Here is a 17,026-nt window from a genome sequence, read left to right as displayed (position 1 = left end):
CCATCTGCTTTCCCCGAGTCAGGGCGGAGTCGGAGGAGAGCGGAGCTCGGAGACCGGCCATGGGATAGGTTTCTGAGACGTAGCTGTTTTAAAAATACTTTTATTTTTCAATACCATTAATGACCTAAAAAGCAAAACAAGACAGGAAGAAAAAACCAAACAAAATAAAACAAAACTTGCAACTTAAACTTTTCAGGGAAAAGGAAGCTGTAACTACGACAGGATTTTAAGAGAACATTGACTTTTAATGTACAGACCGGACCATTCCAACAGACAGCTGGGTAAACAGTTATCTCCCCAGTGCCTTTCTAGCATTCCAAAATCTTCTCTCTCAAAATGAGACAAACAGGTCTCCGCTACAGTGTGTAATTTTTATTTATTTTTGACAGAGAGAGAGAGAGTCAGACAGGAAGGGAGGGAGATGAGAAGCAATTCTTCGTTGCAGCACCTTAGTTGGGTCCTCCGCATCCCAGTCCGATGCTCTATCCACTGCGCCACCTCAGGCTACAGTGTGTAATTTTTATAAATTGCATGGGACCCACAGTGAGTGTCTTTCAGGGAGTTTCACCAAAACCAAAGAGAAGTTCAAGGACAAAAGCGCAGCAGAGTTCGGGGAAGCAGGTGGACCTGCGTGGTCCCAGGGCTATCCTCCACGCTGTCCTTAGTCCGGGGCCTGCGGACAAAGCCGAGTGCCGCTCCGGCCAAGGCTCTGAGGGTCGCGGTGGCGGAGGTAGCTGACGAGGGCCGGGCGGACCCTACCTCCCCGCCAGGGGTCTGAGCTGGAGCTCGCGCTCCAGCTGCTCTGCCGTCAGGGAGCCCTGGATGGCCTCGCAGCCCGGGTTGAACACGGAGTAGGCGCTCTTCTCTCCCTCCTTCTTCTCCCCGGGGCCTCGCATCCCGACATACATCCAGTAGAACAAGGACAGGACAAAATAAGCCAGGCCAAACTCCAGCTCCACAAACAGTCCCAGCAGCACCAGCCAGAGAAGAACCTTCAGGAACGTGAGGCTGGTCAGGAAGGGCTGGTCCTGCGGCGGGGGCGGGGGAGCGGCTGTCCTCCGCGGGGGCTGTGGCGTGCGCGCGGGCTCAGGGGCTTCCTAGGACACAAACAGCGGAGGTGAGAAGGAAGGGTGATGGGCTGGGAGGATGGAAGCCAATCTGGGGAGGCAGCGGGCATGCTCGGGAAGGCCTCCGGCTCACTGATCTCTCCTGGCCCTGCTCATTGAAAAGATCATCCATGAAGAGCTCACGTGTCTTGCTCCCACTGAGTCAGAGCTGATCAGCACTTGGTGAGATGACCCGATAAAAACCCTACAGCATTCCACAGGTTCCTGTTCCTGGGAGACATTTCTTCAGATCAGTCTTGTGCTAACAAGAGCTCATTTGTGGCCCACACAGAGGCTCCCCAGTAATTGACAATGCCATAGCCACGTGTATGCTTCACACAGAATCCATGTTTGCTGATTTGATTAGATGAGCTAAAATTCTGAGTGACAGGATTCTAAAATGAGGACTACAACAGGAACAGGAAACAAAACCCCCATCTGCATATTAAAAAATACAAATTGCTGCTGTAGCCACAATCTTCCCATCCCGTGACCACCCTGCACATCGCCTCACCCGCGCAGCGGCGCCTAAGGGGACCCTCTGCCTCCTGTCTCCTTCCTCCCCGCCATCCTGGGTACATACAGTTGCTAAATGACTCTCCTAAAACAACCATCAACCTCCTGTTTGCAAGCCCTCAACAAATTTTTATTGCCTACAGGTTAAAATTTAAGCTCCTTGGGCTGGAATCCAAAGCCTTCCATTTACTCAACAGCTAGAAATGCCGGTGCACAGGCCCTGTGCTGGGCTAGTGGAGCACGCTGGTATCTCGGGAGCTGTCGGGAGCGTGATCTCTAATATTTCCCAACATTTTTGGGTATGACCTACAATGAAAAATCCATTACACTGCAACCCAGCATGCATGTCTACACATATCTATATCTATCTATAGATTCTATCTTTGCAGTTTTATCTTTGAATCTATGGGTAGAGAGATATAGATAGATATAGATATAGATATGTAACAGAAAAAAAGTTTCACAAATCAACAAATACTTTCACTACCTATGAAGTTGTCATTTTCTATTTTTTAAAATTTACTTTTTAAAGAGGACTAGATTTGTCTAAATTGATTTCACCACTTGCTAAAGGGTTATGACTACCATCTGAAAAAAGATGGTCTAAAATTTTTCCTGTACAACACAATCTTTTGTGTGTGTGTGTGTGTGTGTGTATGTGTGTTTCCAAAGTGAGAAGCAGGGAGGCAGAGAGACTGACTCCCACATGAGCCAGACCTGGATCCACCCAGCATGCCCACCAGGGGGCAATGCTCTGCTCATCTGGGGTGTTGCTCCTTTGTGGCCAGAGCCATTCTAGCACCTGAGGCAGAGGCCAGGGAGCCATCCTCAGCATCCAGGGCCAACTTTGCTCCAGTGGAGCCTTGGCTACATGAGGGACAGAGATAAAGAGAAAGGAGAGGGGGAAGAGTGGAGAAGCAGATGGGCGCTTCTCCTGTGTGCCCTGGCTGGGTATCGAAACAACACAATCTTAAGTGCACCCTCTATGCCATCCCAGTGGTCTTACTACCCAAAGACACTGCCCGCTGGTGGCCTGGAGAGCTGTTTCCTCCCTGTTCCTCAGCTACTCGCCTTCCTTCCAGGCAAGCCTCACTGGTGACCTGGGTGTGCCCTGACCTCTGCGGCCATCACGGAGGGCGTCCCCTGCCTCCCCGACTGACTGGCTTTCTCATTGGGTTCCAAACTATTCAGCAGTGAAGTGTCTTTTATTTTTTTTAGTAAATTAGACTAACAACATAGAAACAGACTCACAGAGAACAGACTGACAGCTGTCAGAGAAGAGGGGGGTAGGAGGGGCTGGGGAAAAGGTGAAGGGGTTAAGCCAAGCATAAAAAAGAACCCTCCTAGACACAGACAACAGTGTGGCGACTACCAGAGGAAGGGGGGTGGGGGGGGCAGAAGAGGGAAAAGGGGGATAAATGGTGATGGAAGGAGACTTGACTTGGGGTGGTGGACATGCAGTACAACATACCGATGACTATTAAAAAATTGTCTTGGCCCTGGCCGGTTGGCTCAGTGGTAGAGCGTCGGCCTGGCGTGCAGGAGTCCCGGGTTCAATTCCTGGCCAGGGCACACAGGAGAAGCGCCCATCTGCTTCTCCACCCCTCTCTCTCTCCTTCCTCTCTGTCTCTCTCTTCCCCTCCTGCAGCCAAGGCTCCACTGGAGCAAAGTTGGCCCGGGCGCTGAGGATGGCTCTGTGGCCTCTGCCTCAGGTGCTAGAATGGCTCTGGTTGCAACAGAGCGACGCCCCAGATGGGCAGAGCATCGCCCCGTGGTGGGCATGCCGGGTGGATCCCTGTCGGGCCCATGCGGGAGTCTTTCTGACTGCCTCCCTGTTTCCAACTTCAGAAAAATACAAAAAAAAAAAAAAATTCTCTCAAAAAATAGACATGAGGCAAAATAACATTTACTGAAGTGTCTGTCTTTTAATATAGGTCACATGTGTCCCTAGATTGTTACCACTGAGCCACAGACTGCCACTGACTACCTTTCTGTGTCTCCAGAGCCAAACACAGCGCCCACACACAGGTCCTCAACGCACAGCAGGGCCTTTAGTTCACTTCTTCAATTATATCTCCTCCTATCTGTCACTTAATTTTAAAAGGGATTACTACGTATTATTTGGTCTCAATCAAAAAACACAGTTCATCTGATTTGTGTCGATCAGAAATTCTATCAATATTTTGATAGGATCTTCTTTTGTAGCACCAACATTGTAATTATTATCTTTTCAGTTATATTGGAAAGGCCTTTAACATATCATCATTACGGGGGGGGGGGCAACCCCCACCCCGACACACATTTATTAACCAGGTATACGTCCCTTTCAGATCTGACCAGGACACACAACAGGAAAAGCACTGCAGGTCGTGGCAGGGCTGACATACCGGGTCCACATTTACGGCGTCTCTGGCTGCCAGGAGGAACGGACTGCAAGAGCAGGAAGAAGTAGGGAAGTGGTCAGTGGTCACGCAGGAGGCCCAGCAGGAGGACCAGGCAGAGATTAGTGTGGTGACCCAGGTGTCAGAGAGGAATGATGCATGGATACAGAATACATTTTGAATGTGTGTGACCTAAAATTCACAGTAAACAGAATTTTATTATTGAGGGAGTATAAAAATAATGCTTATGGCCACCATTTATTTACTGAGTGCCTTCAGGATGTCTGACCTCCTGTAACCCAGGCAGACAGTACCGTTCCCAATTCTCCGATCAGGAATTACCGAGATGTTACGAACTCCCCTTGAGTCACAAAAGCTAGTGATAGGCAGACATGAGGCTGGTCTCCCTCCAAAGCCCTTGTTACCTATGTAGGAGCCTTTCCTGGAGATGGGAGGAGGGGGCTCGGAGCCCTAGAAGGGGGTGGGAGGGTTCAGAGAACTGCCACGGGGACAAGAAGGGAGAGGAGGGCACAGCACTGCTCAGTCCAGTGCACCTCCTGTTGGGGGCGGCGGGGCGTGTCAGAGGTCGCCACAGCACACACAGGCCTCTCCCCTCCCACCACATGGCCTCTGCACTGGTATTTCCCTCTGAAAGGAATGTCCCTGTCCCCTCACATCACCTGGCTGGCCCCTCTTCTACAAACCTCAGCCCTTGCGCCCACATTTCTGCAGAGTGGTTTCTTCTCATGAAACATCGCCTCCTCTGTGAGGCCCTCCCTGCCCGCCCAGTTTACAGCAGCACTCAGCACCCCTCACCCCAAGTCACTCTCGCAGTGTCTGGGCCTTCCCCCCTCCCGCAGTCATCACTCTGTGCTGTCGTTCACTGTCTGCCGTCCCAGACTCAAACGCCGGTCCTGTGAGAGCAGGGCGTTGTCCATCACAGTGTCCCTAGACTGAGGGTGGGGACTGGAACACAGTGGGCACATGGCAGGATTCTGCTGAATGAACGAGGGGAAGGAGGAAACTGAAAGGTGACTCCTGGATTTGAGGGGCTGATGCCAAGACTGTGCTTAGCAAGGCGACTCCACAGGAAAAGAGCATTTGAACAGCGGGCCAGCCTGAGCCTAAGGCGGGAGGTGAGGCGTTGCAGGACAGCACCGGGCAGTGGCCCTGGGCACTAGGTGGCGCCCTAGAGGCTGGTGTTGGAGACGCCCGTGGCGAGAAACAGGGGATTAAAAAAATTCAATCATTTTTGTCCTAACGTGGTGGAAGTTTGTCACCGAAGGAAATATTGTACTTTGAGGGCTGCATCTCCCCCAGCTAGGAGGAAGTGGGAGAGGAGGATGTGGAAGCTCCCTTATCAATGCCTACTGGAAAGAAGCAATGACAAATAGAAGACTTAAGAAATCTCTGACATGCCATGGTGTGTCACCAAAGTTATTAGACAGAGATGGATTAAAAATTAGAAGGAAAAAAAAAAACAATTTAATGAGCGTTGTCACACCAGAGCAAACCCGGTAATGATAACTGAGTCAATGAAAATGAGTTTAGGACAGAAACAATTTGATTAATAAGAACCAATTAGAGGTCCTGCATTTCCTCTCATCCTTTTGTCAAGCCATCAGCTCTTGGGTTTTTAAACAATGGGCACCTTCTCCAAGTTCAGCTTCTCTGGGTTCAGCTCAGTGATCTCATATTCCTTTAATAATGAGACATGCTGTCAAAAATTCATTGTATAGGTTAGACATTGTTTTTTAATTTCAGGGAGAAAAAACGGGTAGAGAAAGTGGATTCTAAAATCTTCAGCCGTCGTTGTGCTCAGTGAGTTCTAATCAATGATAAAGTTACCCTGAGACAGTGCACGCCAGGACATGGACTGCTGGAACCTACAGCAGTCTCTTACGCAAGGCATCTGGAACCCTGCTTGTCATGGAGAACAGTATCAACACTGAATAAAAATTCATGATTTAAAAAAAGTCCCTGAAACCTGATGCTGTACAATAATAAATAAACTTAATTAAAATAATTAGGGGAGTAAGGTACCCTTCTGCTCCCAGAATAATTTTCAAAAGGAACTTGTAGCTCTCACTACACTTTGAGGCATGAAGACCATGTCACAGACTGTCTCAAAGTACTGATTTCCCCTTGACGTTTAAGTCCTGTATTCCCACTTGGATGCTCTAATGTCATACGCCAGTCACCTTACCACTTTACCCATGAATAAGAACTAAATGCAGATACAGAGATGTAAATTAAGTTCATCTGCAAAATATGAGCTCACCAAAAGAATTAAAGGGTGAGAAAGCCCTCGTACTAACCTAAATATTGTTTTCACCTACGACATTCATTACTGAACTTGAATGCGCTTCTCCAGTTCAATAGCGACGCCCAGAAAAGCACATGCCACCTGCGGCGGTTACAGCTACCGCGCTTTTGCAGGTTTCTCTTACAACGCCATTTCTACAGCACAGGCTACGTGGGTTACTGGCTGCATGTGGTTCAAGTGCGAAATCAACTGAAGCTCTAATTACTGCCACTTTTTATCAGTATCCAATTAGACCTTTTAACCTCCATTAGCAGAGGGCTGTGGCTCAACACGGTTGCGGAGAGGTTTTCCAAAGCCACAGGGTGTCACAATCGGAACTCAACTCGCTGTGCATAATTCAGAGGGAGAGGCGCATTCTTCCAGGACCCTAGACCCTGGCTTCCCGCTGGAATCAGACGCTGCGTGGGAAAGAAACTGTCAAAGCCACTCATCAGTGTTGACACGTGTGGCAGCAGACGCGAGGCCCAGCCCAGGAACAGGTGGGAGGCGCCGGAAGCCCCGCCCCCAGCCTGCGAAGGCCCCACCGAGACCCAGAGGAGGCGTGGCCCGCGAGCTGAAGCGTGTGGGCGGGGCCTGCCCCGACCGGGGCGGGGCCTGAGGGCCACCACGTGAAGCGGGGGCGGGGACTCGGCCGGGGTTGGCTGAGATACCACGACAGCAGCCGGGAAACCTGGTCCCCGGGGTGAGGCCTCCCTCCTCTCACCTGAGCGGGGCTGGGCTGGGCCCGGGCACTCGCGGGCCTCGCTTTCCACACCAGGAACCGTGTTAGCCAGCTTGGGGCTGACTTGGGAGCCGCAGTTACTTCCGCTTTCTCTCCCGAGCTTTGTGCGCTCTGACTCGAAGTGCTGGGTTCGGCCGCCAGCCGGGCCCGTTTCCGGGCCGCCCGGAACTCAGCTAACCGCTCTTCCATGGCGCGCGCCCCGCTCCCCGTGAGCGCGCGCCAGCCCGCCGCCCGCGGGAACCTGCGCTCCGCTCAGCCGGCTCCAGGCCGCAGTGCGCCTGCGTACTGGCGGCTCTCTTACGCGTGCGCGCTGGGCCCCTGGGTTCCAGCGTGCGCCGGGTTTGTGACGTTAACCTGGGCTGTCCGTAATGATAGCCCCCTTCAAACGCGCGTGGATGCAGCGTCCACCTGCCTCCTCAAACACGGTAGTAAGAATCTAAAGCTTAAAGACTGCTCCGTTGTTCCTCCCTCTTGTCCCGGGCTCCTCTGGAGGAAGCGCTCCTGTGCTCCATCATGCTTTAGTGATCGGCTTCCCAACGGAGCATCCTTGAGCGGTTGCACACTCATCCTGGGGACCCCGATTGAGAAGTTGTCCCAGGGCATTGAAGAGGAGCCATGGCCTCTGGAAACTAAGACGGGATACAGCCTCCCCTTTTCCTTTTAACGAGTATGCCATGCTCAGCCCCTGGAGAGTGGCTTTCTCGCTGCTTACCTGGCAGGCAGGCCTTGCAGACCTTTCATTGCTCTGGCCAGAGCGGAAACTACCTGATGATGCTTCTACATAGGCCAGAGACTTAAAAACTTTTATTGGGGGTGGAGCTTAACATACACGAGACTTAAGTGTACGGGTCAGTAAGTTTGTACTTAATGTAAACACCTATGTAACTGCTACCCAGATAAAGAACATCTGGTACCCTGAGGACTCCCTCGTGCCCTCTCCCATCACTACTCATCCAGAAGGTCACAATTCAGGTCGGGGACTGTTAGATTTCTCATGTATAAGACGCACCTTACTTTTGGGGCCTGAAATTTGAAAAAAACAATATATTACATAAAATTATTGAACTCGTTTTATTCACCATAAAATTTTTACAACTCATCACTGTCAAAGCTCCCCTTCATTAGCTTGTCCTCATCTGTGTCTGATGACGAATCACTGCCTTCATATATTGCCTCGTCCTCCTTTCCATCTATGGCATTTGAAATGCCAAAACCACTGTATAAACACACCCAGTTTTTAGACCCCAAATTAAACAAAAATGGTGCGTTTTATACATGGGGAAATATGGTATATTTTAAAGCTCTAAACATTAAGTTTGGTGTCTACTCACATAATTGAAATGCAAATATTTGTTGGATCTTGCTGAGTTTGAGTCAAGAAACTAGATAGACTAGAATGGAATCTTTTTGTTGCTTAAACAATATCTACCAAGAGCCTGCTGTGTTCCAGGTATTGTACATGGCACTAGAGATGCTGGAGTGAATGATATCAGACCCTATTTTCTTAGTGCTTACATTCTAAATGGAAAGACAGACAACCAAATGCATATTACTACATATTTATATTTAATGTAATGTTGGGTGCTGATGAGCACTATGAAGAAGAGTACAGGAAGAGGAATGGTGGGGCTGTGTGGAGCTAATGACCAGGGAAGACTTCTCTGAGGAGTTGCTGTTTGAGCAGAGCTCCAAGTGAACTGAGTGGTGCATGTGGATATCTGAAGAAGAGTGTTTTAGAGAAAACACCAAGTGCAGGGGTCCTGTGATCTCAAGTAGTACGCTTGACCTCACCGAGCATCAGAGAGGCCAGTATAACTGGAGGAGAGGGACAGAGGGAAAGAATGGTGGGAAAGATGCACAGGTATCCAAGGGCCAGATCATGTGAGACCTTAGAGGCCGTGACAGAAACTGTGCATTGCATTCTGAGAGTGATAGTAAGTGATTGGGGGACTCTGAGCAGGAGATGACATTTTTGAAAGATTACACTGGCTGTTGGAGGTGGGACCATGGAAGAGTTTAAAAGTAGGAGGGAAAGCAGCTAGGAGCAGATACAGTACTATAAGAGAGACTATGGCTTTGGGGGCTAGTAGTGAGAATCGGTCAATTCTGAATATATTTTGAAGATTCGAGCAAGCATGGTGTGCAGATGGATTGAATATGGAGTGTGAGGAAAAAGAATCAAGGATGATGGATTTCTGCCACTTCCACTACCCTCCTTCACCATGAATGATGCTGGGGCCCTCTGCTGAAATAGGGGAAGATTAGGAAGAGAGGATTATGGAATAAACATGGATAGTTTTATTTTGGACATGCCAAGAGTTTGAGATGCCTGTTGGACGTCCAATGAAGGCAATTGGAGAGTAAAACCTAGAATTCAGGGGAAAAAAAAAAAAAGTAGTGATGGACGGAAAGCCAGGGGAGATGTGCCAGGTTCTATCACGGCAGCATCCAGGGCACAACATGGCCGATGGCTCTGTCCTGCAGCCTGCTGTGGAGCACCCAGGCTGGGGGTAGTCGGGGCAGAGCCCTCCACTAGAGGCTGGGCCAGCTCACCCCGCTGTGGAGCACCCAGGCTGGGGATAGTCGGGGCAGAGCCCTCCTCTAAAGGCTGGGTCAGCTCACCCCTGGGGGCAGAGGAAGCGGGCACAGACAGGCACTAGATCTGCTTCTCTCGAAGGACTAGAGATTTTTTCATTGATGTGTCTCGCATTTGAGAATCACACTGAGACTTCAGAGCTGTATGTATGGCTTCCTTGTGGTAGGCATTTAGACTTAAGGCATGCACTTTGTGGGCTACTGTAGTCACGGTCCCTGGCAGGAGGCATGGCACCTTCAAAAGGGTTATGCATGATAAATGAATTCAGCAAGGTGGCAGGATATAAAACTAATACTCAGAAATCAGAGGCATTTTTATACACCAACAATGAACAGTCAGAAAGAGAAATTAAGGAAACAATCCCCTTCACTATTACAACAAAAAAAATTAAGTACCTAGGAGTACATTTAACCAAGGAGACTAAAGACTTGTACTCAGAAAATTATAAAACATTGATAAAAGAAATCAAGGAAGATATAAACAAGTGGAAGCATATGCCATGCTCATGGTTAGGAAGAATAAACATCATTAAAATGTCTATATTACCCAAAGTAATTTATAAATTCAATGCAATACCAATGACATACTTTAAAGATATAGATCACATATTCTAAAAATTTATATGGAACCAAAAGAGAACACGAATAGCCTCAGCAATCTTAAAAAAGAAGAATAAAGGGGAAGGTATCACACTTCCTGATATCAAGCTATACTACAAGGCCATTGTACTCAAAACAGCCTGGTACTGGCATAAGAACAGGCACATAGATCAATGGAACAGAACAGAGAACCCAGAAATAAACCCACAGCTCTATGGACAACTGATATTTGACAAAGGAGGTAAGGGCATACAATGGAGTAAAGACAGCCTCTTCAACAAATGGTGTTGGGAAAATTGGACAGCTACCTGCAAAAAAATGAAACTAGACCACCAACTTACACCATTCACAAAAATAAACTCAAAATGGATAAAAGACTTAAATGTAAGGCGTGAAACCATAAGCATCTTAGAAGAAAACATAGGCAATAAGCTCTCTGACATCTCTCACAGTGATATATTTGCTGATTTATCTCCACAGGCAAGTGAAATAAAAGACAGGATAAACAAATGGGACTATATCAAACTAAAAAGCTTTTGCACAACCAAAGACAATAAGAACAGAATAAAAAGACAAACTACACAATGGGAGAACATATTTGACAATACGTCTGATAAGGGGTTAATAACCAAAATTTATAAAGAACTTGTAAATCTCAACACCAGAAAGACAAACAATACAATAAAAAAATGGGCAAAAGAAATGAATAGACACTTCTCCAAAGAGGATATACAGATGGCCAATAGGCATATGAAAAAATGCTCAACATCACTAATCATTAGAGAAATGCAAATTAAAACCACAATGAGATATCACCTCACACCAGTCAGAATGGCGCTCATCAACAAAACAACACAGAATAAGTGCTGGCGAGGATGTGGAGAAAAGGGAACCCTCCTGCACTGCTGGTGGGAATGCAGACTGGTGCAGCCACTGTGGAAAACAGTATGGAGATTCCTCAAAAAACTGAAAATCGAACTGCCTTTTGACCCAGCTATCCCATTTTTAGGAATATACCCTAAGGACACCATAGAATGGCTCCAAAAGGAGAAATGCACCTCCATGTTTGTGGCAGCATTGTTCACAATAGTGAAGATCTGGAAACAGCCCAAGTGTCCGTCAGAGGACAAGTGGATTAAAAAGCTTTGGTACACATATACTCTGGAATACTACTCAGCCATAAGAAATGATGACATTGGATCATTTACAATAACATGCACCTTGATAACATTATACGGAGTGAAATAAGTAAATCAGAAAAAACTAAGAACTATATGAACCCATACATAGATGGGAAATAAAAATGAGACAGAGACATGGACAAGAATATGATGGTAACAGGGAGTGGGGTGGAAGGGTGGGGAGGGAACAAGGAAGGAGAGGGAGACGGTGGGGGGAGGGTAGGGGCACAAAGAAAACCAGATAGAAGGTGATGGAGGACGATTTGACTTTGGGTGAGGGGTATGCAGCATAATCAAATGTCAAAACAATCTGGAGATGTTTTCTCGGAACATATGTACCCTGATTTACCAATGTCACTGCATTAAAATTAATAAAAATAAGATTTTAAAAAAAGGGTTACGCAAGGAGAGTTTTCTGGCGAAGTTAGTTAGAAAGGTGGGGGAGGATTAAGGAAACCAAAAGGACGATGGTTCACAGGACGTGTTACCATCCTCTGGGCCTCAAGCAGCAAGAGGACAGAGTGGTCATCAGGACCCGACAAGGCCTGTAGCTATAGGGCAAGCTGGAGTCGAGGGGGCAGAGGTGATGCAGGCAGGGGCTTGAGGTGAGTTTGTCCCGCTAAGTGCACCCTCTGCACCCTCTGCGCTGCCGTGAGGTGAGCTTGCAACAGCTAGCCGGCTGGTCCCAGAGTAACGGGAGTCACGTGGATGTAGCCACCCAGCCGACACGCAGGCCTGCGCTTTACAGCTGAGCTGCCCAGCGGAGCCCAGCCTAACATAGCTGACCTCAGCTTACCCCAAGATGCATGAAAAGCAAACGCTCATTTTATAACACAGGAGTTTTGCTACACAGAAAAGGTAGCCGAGACATAGCCACTACTCAGGAAAAAGAATGTTTCTTTGTGTGCCTGTGATCCATTCCTGACTCCTTCCCGCCTCTTCAATCTAGTAATACACTGAGTTACATGAATAGGTTTTTGGTTAAACCATCCCTGCATTCTTGGAATAAAACTTCATAAAATACAAAATTCAAAGCTGGATTCTGCTTGGTAATTTTTAAAGGACCTTTACATCTGTGTATGTTAACGAGGTTTTCCACTAGTTTTCTTACTTTCACGTGCTGCACTTGAAAGGCTTTGCTTAGGGTCGTACTGGCTTTAGGAAATGAGTTGAAGTGCACCTCCATCTTTCCCCCCACTTTCTAGAACAGTTTGAATGGAATAGGAAATAACTGTACCTTGAATGTTGATAGGACTTAGTAGTAGAACCTTCTAGGCCTGGTGTTTTCTTAGATCAGATAAGTAACTGTAAGCTACAGTTCAGTGGACCCATAGCTGCTCAACACAGCCTTTCCCCTGAGGTGCTGAGGCGGAGACCAACATCGGTCTGTGGCCCGGACGAAAGTGTCAGTGGCAATTTACCATATTTTCAGGTGATGAAAATTTGAGAGAATATCTCCAATTATGTCTTTTTTTTTTTTTTTTTTTTTTTTTTTTTTTAATTGTTGGCTCTGAACAGAGCCTCTGGCTTTTATTTTTTACTATTTTTTTTTTTTTTTTGTATTTTTCTGAAGCTGGAAACGGGGAGAGACAGTCAGACAGACTCCCGCATGCACCCGACCGGGATCCACCTGGCACACCCACCAGGGGCAACGCTCTGCCCACCAGGGGGCGATGCTCTGCCCCTCCGGGGCATCGCTCTGCCACAACCAGAGCCACTCTAGCGCCTGGGGCAGAGGCCAAGGAGCCATCCCCAGCGCCCGGGCCATCCCTGCTCCGATGGAGCCTTGGCTGCGGGAGGGGAAGAGAGAGACAGAGAAGAAGGAGGGGGTGGGGGTGGAGAAGCAAATGGGCGCTTCTCCTATGTGCCCTGGCCGGGAATCGAACCCGGGTCCCCCGCACGCCAGGCCGATGCTCTACCGCTGAGCCAACCGGCCAGGGCCTCCAATTATGTCTTGAGGGTTAGAAAAACAAATGTGATTAAATTTATGATGATTAAACAGTTGTGGAGATGCTCAGAGGGAGCTTTAGCTCCTAAATTTGCAATATATTATATATTTTTAAATCTTCATTTTTGTTTCTTAATTATTGGCTTAAGAGTTTGTCTCCGTAGGGCTTGGAACTTTTCCCTGACCACATGCCAGAGTGGAGGGGCCATAAGTGGTGGATGCTCCATTGTTATAGTGAGAAAAAAACCCTACCCTCACCCCATGGTTCCCTGCAGGGACCACACACCAAGTTCTGAGCACTGTGCTTTATACAACTCATAGAACATCTGAGGGCAGTGACCTAGATAATGGTGTATCTAGACATTTGGGGCTAGATAATTTGTGGAGGTTGTCCCGTGTCTGGTAGGATTCTTAGCAGCCTCCCTGGCCACACCCCATGGTTGCTATTAGCACTCCCTGCTAGTATGTTACAACAAAAATGTCTCCTGGGCACAGATTTTGCCCGTTGTGAATGACTAGACTAGAGACCATATTGTAGTAAGAATGGTGAAGGCGGTGGATTATTTGGGCCAGAGAAGAAAAGTTACAGTGAAAACATACCAGTTAGTAGAAGGTCTATGAAATGGGTTACTATTGAATGGAGACGAAAATCATTCTGTGGGGCTCCAAAACAGAACTGAAGCCAACAGTCGGGAAGTACAAGGTGACAAATGTAGAACCTATAACAATACTCAGAAACAATTATTTTTCAAACTCAAAATCCCGAATGGCATGGGCTGCCTTTCAGAGCGGTGAGCTCCCTGACACTAGCAGTGGGAGCAGAGGCTGACTGAGCGCTGGGCAGTCGGAATGTGCTGGACGGGATTTCAGAACTGAAGAGGGATTTCGTTAATCTGTGACTGCTTTGTTCCAGTCCCAGTAGAGTAGAGCACGCCGGGAGGAGAGAACGGAAGACTGTGGGTCACCAGGCCGGTGTTGGTGCCACGGCCCCTAGCCCAGTGGTTCTCAAAGTGTGCGCCAGGGCACACTGGTGCGCCCTAGATTTCCAGGTGCGCCCTATGGTATTCCAGAGAAATATGTGCCTGTTGGGGACCAAAAAACCAACAGGGATTTTGGAGTTTAGATTTTGGGGGGACAGAGGCGTGGGGAATTGGCTGTAAGCTGACAGTCTGCCCAACCCCCCACCTCACTTGCCTGATTAGGTTGCAAAAGACTGTTAAGCTATGGTGCTGGATTGTTTACACTACCCCCCATGTTACCCAGAAAGACTGGAGGCAAGTTTCTTCTATCCTTTGTTTGGTGTAAAGTTAAGATGATATGTATGGTGGGGGTTTTCTGCACTCAACACAATTAAGAGTAAAAAAGAGAGAAATTCTTCAATGTATTGATGAGGAAATGAGAGTTTGCCTTTCAAATATATGCCCAAACATTGAAGAAATAGCTAGGACACATCAGGCTCATGTTTCTCATACATACAAAAATGAAAAACCTTAACACATTCGTGCTGGGACCTGCCGAATTTACTAAATCTTACTAAGAATGCATCTATATATATATATAAAAGATAACTTTCTTGTCATTTTTTAATTTTTTAACCCCTCTTTTTTACGAATTCTAAAAAGCATAACAAAAAATGCAACATAAAAGTGTTTTTAATGTCAGAATAAATTTAATATTGTCGTATTTATTTCATTTAATTACCATAAAAGCATGCTTGGACTTTATATTTTTTTCTTTAATATTTGACTTAATTATTATAACATATTTCTCAGAAATTTGTATATAGTGCGCCTACGATTATTTGTAGAATTTTAAATGCGCCCTGACTTCAAAAGGTTTGAGAACCACTGCCAGAGCCCCTCAGATCTCCCTGTTGCTGCACGTGCTGATGGCCTGTTTCTCCAAGCCCCCGGGGGCTTCCTGGCTGCAGGAGTGTGCTCAACCAGTGCACGAGGCCGACGAGCAGAGCTGGGGGATTACTCCCCGTACCCCGCAGGAAGCTTTTAACCAATATTGGCCAGGAGTGGTGGCTACTCTCCCTTCTTGTGGGGGATGACATTGAGATGTGTTCCACAGAGTCTCCCAGGGTCGCCAAGAATGAGCCTGCAGCGTGCCTACTCATAACATCCTTTATCACCCTTCTTGCCTTTCCTGTCCTGCTTCCCTGAGCCACTATTAGCACCTCCTGGGATCTCTTCCCCATTTAACCCCTCTCATTCAAGTTATGTCAGAATCCACTTCCATGGCTGACCAGGCGGTGGCGCCAGCGATGCTGAAGACCTAGGTTCAAAACCCTGAGGTGGCTGGCTTGAGAGGGGGCTCATCTGGCTTGAACATGGGCTCACCAGCTTGAGCGCAGAGTCGCCAGCTTGAATATGGGATCACAGACATCACCCCATGGTCTTGGCTTGAGCCCAAGGTCGCTGGCTTGAGCAAGGGGTCACTGGCTCGTCTGGAGCCTCCCCCCCCCCTCAGTCCAGGTACACATGAGAAAGCAATCAATGAACAACTAAGGTGCCGCAACAAAGAATTGATGCTTCTCACCTCTTTCCCTTTCTGTTTGTACCCTCCCCCCTAAAAAAAAAAAAAAAAAAAAAGAATCTTCTTCCAAGATAATTGAAGATAAGACCTACGTAAGACCTAAGTGAGGCCTGTGGACTCATGGGTCGAAAGGGAAGTAAACTAGGGAGCTGGTTGGAATCTCAGGTTCATGAATCCCTTGTCTTGAAGTTTGAGGCTAGCAAAACGAGGCTTTAGACCAGGGGTCTCAAACTCAACTCAGCATGTGGGCCGCAGAGCAAGATCACAGCCGTTCGGCAAGCCGCACTAGGTCTACAAAAGGCAACTGTTACGCAACACTTTTCTCACTGCAGTTGAAAACAAAAAAAAAAATCAGTACAACAAGCACAATCGTACATGCAGTTTACTCAGTGTCACAAAACGACCAGAAACTGTAGTTCGCATCACAACTGCTGTTAACTAAGCTAATATCTAGCTAGGATGCTAGAGAAATGAAAAATACAAGTAGGCCCCTAGGCTTACTTAATTTTATCCAAAATATTTTGAACTTCGTGGATTAGTCTGCAGGCCGCACAAAATTGTTCGCGGGCTGCGAGTTTGAGACCCCTGCTCTAGACAGTCCAAGGAGAATGCTATCTGGAGATGGGAATGGAGAAGTGAAGGGAAGAGGGAGGAAGGGAAGGGGAGGGCTACAGTGCTCCAACCCAAGCAGCCTGCTCAGGGCAGCTGGGAAGGCGATTTGGCCCACACTTTATGCGGCTTGTGTGGAGGACAGAATCCAAATGACTGATCCAGTCATTCTGCGACTCTGTTCTCCAAGGACTTGAGAGACCATTCAGTCGGCAAATGTTGTTCAAACACCTGCTATGTGCCGGCCCGTGCCAGGCTTTGAGGCTGCAGAGATGAATAAATACAGTCCCAGCCCTGAGGAGTTTAAGGCCTAGTGGGGGGTGGCGGACTCCAGACAGTTACACGGGGAGATCTGAGGGAGCGAGGAGGGGCACCGACTCCCGGCCAGGAGTGTAAACACGGGGAAACTGAGGCTGAGAAGGAAAGCTGGCGAGGTGATGGAATTGCTGAGCCCTGCTGTAGACAATACATGCTGCTGGTGGTGGTTCATTTCTTTATATTA

General features: G+C 47.8%; 1 protein-coding gene across 1 annotated transcript; it reads right to left on the bottom strand.

The window, feature by feature from the left end:
* Positions 1 to 388: 388 nt before the first annotated feature.
* On the bottom strand, positions 389 to 7,443 carry SAYSD1 (SAYSVFN motif domain containing 1). Its single transcript, XM_066361429.1, has 2 exons — positions 7,033 to 7,443; positions 389 to 1,097 (listed from the first exon to the last, which is right to left on the bottom strand). Exons 1-2 carry the CDS (start codon positions 7,237 to 7,239, stop codon positions 756 to 758), a joined length of 549 nt encoding a protein of 182 aa, XP_066217526.1. The 5' UTR covers positions 7,240 to 7,443; the 3' UTR covers positions 389 to 755.
* Between the last annotated feature and the right edge of the window lie 9,583 nt (positions 7,444 to 17,026).

Source organism: Saccopteryx leptura, chromosome 1 (assembly GCF_036850995.1).
Source record: "Saccopteryx leptura isolate mSacLep1 chromosome 1, mSacLep1_pri_phased_curated, whole genome shotgun sequence".
In the NCBI taxonomy this organism is placed as follows: Eukaryota; Metazoa; Chordata; class Mammalia; order Chiroptera; family Emballonuridae; genus Saccopteryx; species Saccopteryx leptura.
The sequence above is the reverse complement of the archived record's forward strand: the minus strand, read 5'-3'. Positions and strand labels throughout refer to the sequence as shown.